At 32.5% G+C, this 7679-nt stretch overlaps 1 protein-coding gene across 1 annotated transcript; it reads left to right on the forward strand.

Moving 5' to 3' along the window:
• The first annotated feature begins 672 nt into the window (after positions 1-672).
• Positions 673-4977, forward strand: LOC105110643 (NAC domain-containing protein 21/22-like). The gene is made up of 3 exons (XM_011005739.1): positions 673-1060; positions 3903-4168; positions 4294-4977. The coding sequence occupies exons 1-3, from the start codon at positions 892-894 to the stop codon at positions 4714-4716; spliced, it is 858 nt and encodes a 285-aa protein (XP_011004041.1). The 5' UTR covers positions 673-891; the 3' UTR covers positions 4717-4977.
• The last annotated feature ends 2702 nt before the right edge of the window (positions 4978-7679 follow it).

Genomic DNA, 7679 nt, shown 5'->3' on the forward strand with positions numbered 1-7679 from the left:
TAATCAATTAACAACTTAATCTCAACCGATCATAATACATACAGCTTAGTAACCAGAAACTAAAACACCACAAGATGACAAAATTAATACAGGTATTCTACTCTATACATAACCGTAGCTTTTCTTCTTTTTTAAAATACTCAATTATGCATAGTTTAGTACACTAAAAATATTTTCCCCGTAAGTTTCATCTATATATCTTGAGTATATTATATGCAATGATCTAGATGTGAAATTAATGGAGCATTAGTACTGTCCATTAAATTTTTGTCCCTTTTTATATCCTCTTTGATGCAATTATTATCATTAATTACATAATTTAGAAAACTTAATTAGGGTTACAAAAATGTTGGCCATATATATATATATAGAAAATATTACCCTTTGTGTTTCCTTCTGCATAAATAGTATTGCAAGGAAAATAATCATAGTTTTGTTGAATTAAAGTAAAGGGAGAAATCTTTATATTATAGATTAAAAAAAAGGGGTGTTTTGGAAGGCTTCTCTAATAAAAAGTTATGGATTTTTGTCAATATATGATGCATCGATATTTGATTTAATTTCACCACTCCCTTAAAAGATTTCTTGTAACTTTGGTTTTTCTTGAGACTTCACACTATAACTAACTAGTTGCACAAGCATGGCCTGCTCCTATAATATTATAAGAAATTCTAAGAGGCAAAGGCACTTGTCATCCTAACTATGTATATAAACACACAACACCAACCTTTCTCCCACATATCTTATTCTAATTCCAAAGCAAAGAAATCAAAGCTTCTTCTTTTTTCAAATACATTCCAATTATATTCCCCACTACGTCTTGTCTAAAATTTGCTCCTTGCTTTAGCCTTAATTAGTGCTTTAGAATTTTCCTTTCAAAAGACAATCATCATGGGGCTAAGAGACATTGGAGCAACACTCCCTCCTGGTTTTAGGTTTTATCCTAGTGATGAAGAGCTCGTTTGCCATTACCTCTACAAAAAGATCACAAATGAAGAAGTCTTGAAGGGTACTTTGGTGGAAGTTGACTTGCATACTTGTGAGCCATGGCAACTTCCTGGTATGTATCTGATACAGGTCTCCTTTTAATCACAAATTTATTTCCTTCTGTTTCTTCTTAGGTTTTCCCGCTTCTAATCTCGCCCCACCTTTCATTAATTTCCAATTTGAAGAGGATACTTTGTTTAATCGTGTAATAACTCATCAATAATATCATTCATGCATTGTTTAATTAATCGATGATAAAACTCAAAAAACCAGGATTTCTGTGCTTGGTTCAGCACAGCTGAAGACATACAGAAAATGAAAAGAAGATTCGAGTTTCGGTATTACAAGGAAGGCGAACAGACACACACGTTTGGTGTAGTCTCTGTTTAAACTTTAAACACGATAATACACGCACATGCATAGTGAGAAGGGGGGGAGGCTCTTAATTAGCTATGAAATTCGAATGATAATTAATGTCAGACAAACTTCTTAATTAATATAAACTCACCATTTAGTGCGTCGTTGAATTGGTAGCCAAAGATAAGATAAGATAAAAATAGGTGGCCAAATAATATTCTATGGTAATGTGTTTTATTTTTTAACCCTTTTTTATATTTTCAATTAATTCTTTTGGTAAGTGGTGGGCAACGACAAGGATAAAGGTCATAGAAATATAATGGCTACAAGAATCCTAGCAAGTCCCAAGTTAAATTCGTTCAGTCTTATCAATGTCTTCTCATGAGCAAGCATATTATTTACGCATATTAAACATGGTAATTAAGTTAACCTCTCACAAGTTGGGATTCATCGTTCCATATTTTTTTCTTTTATTTTCTAGTTTTTACTACCCATATATTCCTTAACTTACATGCATGTGTTCATGTGTGAGCACTAAGCATTTGAATTCAGACTTTCTTAATTCAGAAGCAAATTCAAGAAAGATTGACTTCCCATTGCTTTAAGGTCTTTTTTATAGTCTTCTGGTAAGTTGTAAGCAACGACAAGGAGAAAAAGGTCACAGAAAGATATAATAAGGGCTACAAGAATCACCTGGCAACTTAATTTCAGATTAAATTCTTTCAGTCTCATCAATTTCTTTTTTCTGAGCAGGCAAAATATTTATGCATATTAGACATTAGGAACTCTTCACAAGTTATTACCAAAAAAACAAAAGTATTCACAACTTGGGACTCATTGCTATACTTTTGTCTTCTATATATTTTCCGGTTTTCATTAACTTGTATAAATGTGTGCTCGTGTGACCTTTCTTAATTTAGAAGCAAATCCAAGAAAGCCTGACTTGATCATGTGGCTACTGTAAGAATTAGGTCACATTTATCACTTATTTTTGGGGATATGCTTATCCTCCTCAGTGTTTTCCTTTACGGCTAAAAACACTGTAGGCAAGTACGTGTTCCATGGGCGTGTCCATGCAATTGGTTAGCTAGTCCTGTTCTTTTTTTTTTTATTTTCTGTACATGGGGGCAATTTGTGTGGTCATGTGAAGCTTCGATGTCCTATGTCCCCTGCTATCTTCCTAAGAATTTAGTGCACTTCCTGTATATCTGGCCGAAGTGTTATAACTGGTTCGTTCACACACACGCATATTGGTTCATGATGTGCTTGTCTGAAGCTGCACATGGGAGACAAAATTATCATCTTCTTTTTATGTTCCTACCGTCTCCTTCTTCTGCCTTTTCTTTTTCTTTTTTATAGAGGATAATTCGATCCTCTCACGGTTTTTATTTGAAAAAAAAAATTAAATCTCAAATCATTGATTATTAGTACAAACCACACATGATACAAGTTACAAGAACATTTGAACAAACACATGAACGGGTATGTGTGGCCTGCCCATTTTCTTGTTTGTACTTCCCTAATGGAAATATATATGATTTTCCATTTTCCCTGTTAATTTTAATTACCTGTATTGATAATTTTTAGAGAATATATAAAGTTTTTATTTAAGTTTCTACAAAAATGCTTTGTACGTAGCCATATCTAACTTGTAAAAATATCATATAAAAAGAGAAATCTTTCCCCATATATATATATATAAGGATAAAATTTTGTTATAATGCAAAAACTTAAATGATTTTGGCTTTTATTGCCTTGCGGTGCATGCAAGGGACCTGTTATTGTTTATCCGGGAGGCTTCAGGAGTCAAACTAGAAGCCAATGCTTGCTTGCCTACTATTTATCCTACCGAAATTAGTAATTTCCATTAATTTTTCCAAAAGCAACCAAGTACAATGGAATCAATAATGAAGATCTGTTGTTCCCATCCCCTTGATTTTCAAGGCATGATGATGATTTCAGCAGAGTATCTTCCAAGAAAGCATTGAAGAGTTTCATTTTCACAAATTTATTTCTGCACGCATACTCTTAGAAATTATTTCTTCCCAGTTGAATTATATTTGATGCTAAATACTAAGTAATTAGGCTTCTTTGTTAGTTTTTCCCCCAACCATGCATGGCCTCCCAACCTTTGCCTCGTTAATTAACTATTCTATTCATAAGAAATTATTATTTCACATAATTCATATAAAAGGCAACGTGCATAAACCCGACAACTTCGTATTTATGTTTAATTATTTCATTTCATGCTAGTTTTTCTTCTTCTTCTTCTTCTTCTTTTTAAAATAAATAAATTAGGCACACATACGTAATTGAATGCTTTAGATGTAACTATCAACCATATATATATGCACACTTCTGTCTTCAATAATAAGTGAATAGTATTAAAGTAATCACATGATTAATTTCATGGACAAGATGTAGCAAGTGAATTAACCCCACACACACGCAAAAGAGCGAAGACGTAATTTCATGTACATGAAAGCATTATTTTATTTTATCCGTAGTTTCAGCTTGCTAATTGAACTTACCCAATTACATATATTTGTGGGATTTAGAGGTGGCTAAGCTCAATGCAACTGAGTGGTATTTCTTCAGTTTCCGGGATCGAAAATACGCCACCGGATTCAGAACCAATCGTGCTACAACAACTGGATACTGGAAAGCTACAGGGAAGGATCGTACGGTTTTGGACCCTACAACTCGTGAGGTTGTAGGGATGAGAAAGACCTTGGTTTTCTATAGGAACAGAGCTCCCAATGGAATCAAAACTGGTTGGATCATGCATGAGTTTCGTCTTGAGACCCCACATATGCACCCCAAGGTACTGTGCTTTCTGCTTCGCGATTTGACACCTTGCTAACACTTTCAAACGAGCTTGACAAATATTTGACATAGGTGACATCGATCAACTCCTTTATGCTTACTAATTAAAGTTACTTTTCACAGGAGGACTGGGTGTTGTGCAGAGTATTCCACAAATGCAAAACAGAAGATTACAACGCAAAATTCAGCCCACAGTTCATGTTCGAGACCACCACTAGTAGCGGCACTGTAAACTTAGCAGCATCACCTTTAACTGAGCATCAAACTTTGTCTTGTGGGTACCAGCAAATGACATCATTATCATCAAACCCACCCCATCAAAACCAAGACCAAAGCTCTTTGCTAAACCTTCTTCAGCTATCTCAGGACAGGAACGCCAACCTCAATATTAGCACTGACATCAGCTCCAAAGTGGTTGATGATCAGTATGCCTTCTTGTGGGATGACATGGACTTGGAAGAAACTAGCTTGGGAGATGGGGCTCTGGCTTCAAATCTGGAAGACATGAGATTCGAGATTGATCATAACAGCGTGGTCTTCATATGAAAATATTACTATTATTTATATAAATCTACTTAAGAAATTAAGGATGTCAACCATTTGTTGATTAATGATGTACGTATTTGTTGTGTTTGGATTATTTGAGGGACACCTCAATGTTTGATTGGATCAAACGTTAGCTAGGCAGATTGTGCAAGTATACCGTTAGGGTTTATTTATTTTTTGCATACAGTGTCTTTGGCATCTTGTACAAATTATAGTGTATGTTAATAATATTCTTTAATTGGTAGCATCGGGCCAGATTAATTATTCTCAAGGCCAGTTTTTAGCTGTGTTTGTATAACATTTCCTTGTGCGTGTGTGCTTGCAATCCGAAAACTTCCATGTCTATTTACTGGGTAAATCTTTCTTTTTCTTCCTTTTTAATCAAAATAAGAAAGAATTGCTTCTTCCGATAGATATGCACTAGTTTATATATCAGTGTGGGTTGAATTAAAAAAAAAAATTATGCGTAACAAAAAAACTTTCAAGTAATTGAAAACTATTCGATATTTTAATTAAAATCAGCTCATCAAATTAATTTTGAAACTTTTTAATCTAATTTTTTATTTAATTTAAATTTAAAATTAAACCATGTAAAAATTATTTCAACACGACTCATTCAACTTTGTAATTCAAAGACATATTGGCCGACCAATAAAAAAAATCTGAAGATAAAATTGGCATGAAAAAATCTCTCGACTAAATTTTTTTTTCTAAATCGAGTTTAAAATTAAAATTTATAGGAATTGTCATAATATTACTCAGTCAACCTAGTTGATTCAAAAGTAATTTGATCAAACAATAAAAAAAATTTAAGAAGGAAATTAATTAACAGAAAAAACCTCTCCATCAAGCTCTTTACCCAGCCCAAGTGTAAATTTAAATCTTGAAATAGTTGTTTCGATAAAATTCAGTCAATTTGGCTGATTCAATTGTAACCTAAATGATTATTAAACAAAATTCAGTCAATTTGGATTCAATTGTAACCTAAATGATTATTAAAAAAAGAGAAAGAATGAAATTGTGAAGAAAGATGAAACTGAAATGAAAAAAAATGAGGGGCTGAATTGAAAATAATGATTCCTGTTGTATGTGTGCAGCGTCGCGGTGATCGTCCACCCTCTAGAAAAAACATAACGGTGTCTACCTTTGGCAAAATATAGAGAAACAATGAATTATTATCTCTAATCAATAAAATATAGACTGAGAGTCGTCACCTAGTGTTCTTGTCACTAGGAATCCTAACTAATTTTAGAGATGGAGTACGAAGATTGGTTGCGTAAAAAGAAGATATTAGCACCCCAAATACGTCATACTTAAGGTAAGCTGTATTGTTTTGTCTAATAAAATCTAAGGTCTGGTTGTAGTGTCTAAAATTTATCAATCTGTCCATGGTTTAAGAAAAGTCATTGTTTGTAAGGAGATTCTTATATTATTGAATAAAAACCTAATTGTTCTATATCGTTTATGAACAATACCTTTTTAATATCATGAATATGTTTTACATATAAATTCATAATCCCTAATGCTAAAATAAAACAAAATAAAATTTTTGTTATTTTTGAAATTTTGACCAATGTTCTCTTGACTTTAATAAACTAGTTATTAAAGCCAAATATATGCTAAAATATTTTTTGGTGCATGGAAAAACACAATATGATTTTTTAGCTTTTGAGACACTTAGCTATATGCACAAAAATATTTTTTCCTTTTCTTTTCAATTTTTTGCTTTTTTATTTTTTTATAAAACTGAATATTTTAATACTAGATTTTTATTTTTATAACATAAAAATATTGTCCGACATTAATCAAAATTACATAAAAAATTACATGGGAAAATTGTAAAATTCTGAACAAAACAAAATATTTTTTTAATTTTTTTTTAAATGGACCGATCACATCCAAATATATGGACTAGGTTCAACCTAGCCCAACTACAGGGGCTGGGCTATGTAAACAGTAGGTCTCTCCACTGTTCACATACAACGTTAACAGTGGAGAGTAAAGTGCAGAAGCAAAAGATGAAGGTTGAGGAGAAGAGGGAAAAAGGTTGACCTGCGGTGGCATTAAGATGATGTTGTTGGTGGCGGCAACACTGTTATTGCAATGAAGGAACTGTAGTGGCCGGTGGTGCCCTTTTTTTTTTTCCCTTTCTCTCTCCTTTATTTTTCACTTTTTTATGGTTTAAGAAAAGTCATCGTTTGTAAGGAGATTCTTATCTTATTGAATAAAAACTTAATTGTTCTATATCGTTGATGAACAATACCTTTTTAATATCATGAATATGTTTTACATATAAATTCATAATCCCTAATGCTAAAACAAAACAAAATAAAATTTTTGTTATTTTTGAAATTTTGACCAATGTTCTCTTGACTTTAATAAACTAGTTATTAAAGCCAAATATATGCTAAAATATTTTTTGGTGCATGGAAAAACACAATATGATTTTTTAGCTTTTGAGACACTTAGCCATATGCACAAAAATATTTTTTCTTTTTCTTTTCAATTTTTTGTTTTTTTATTTTTTTGTAAAACTAAATATTTTAATACTAGATTTATATTTTTATGACATAAAAATATTGCCCGACATTAATCAAAATTACATAAAAAATTACATGGGAAAATTGTAAAATTCTGAACAAAACAAAATATTTTTTTAATTTTTTTTTAAATGGACCGATCACATCCAAATATATGGACTAGGTTCAACCTAGCCCAACTACAGGGGCTGGGCTATGTAAACAGTAGGTCTCTCCACTGTTGACATACAACGTTAACAGTGGAGAGAAAAGTGCAGAAGCAAAAGATGAAGGTTGAGGAGGAGAGGGAAAAAGGTTGACCTGCGGTGGCATTGAGATGATATTGTTGGTGGCGGCAGCACTGTTATTGCAATGAAGGAACTGCAGTGGCCGGTGATGCCCTTTTTTTTCTCCTTTCTCTCTCCTTTATTTTTCACTTTTTTT

This window comes from Populus euphratica, unplaced genomic scaffold (assembly GCF_000495115.2).
Source record: "Populus euphratica unplaced genomic scaffold, PopEup_1.0 scaffold255.1, whole genome shotgun sequence".
In the NCBI taxonomy this organism is placed as follows: domain Eukaryota; kingdom Viridiplantae; phylum Streptophyta; class Magnoliopsida; order Malpighiales; family Salicaceae; genus Populus; species Populus euphratica.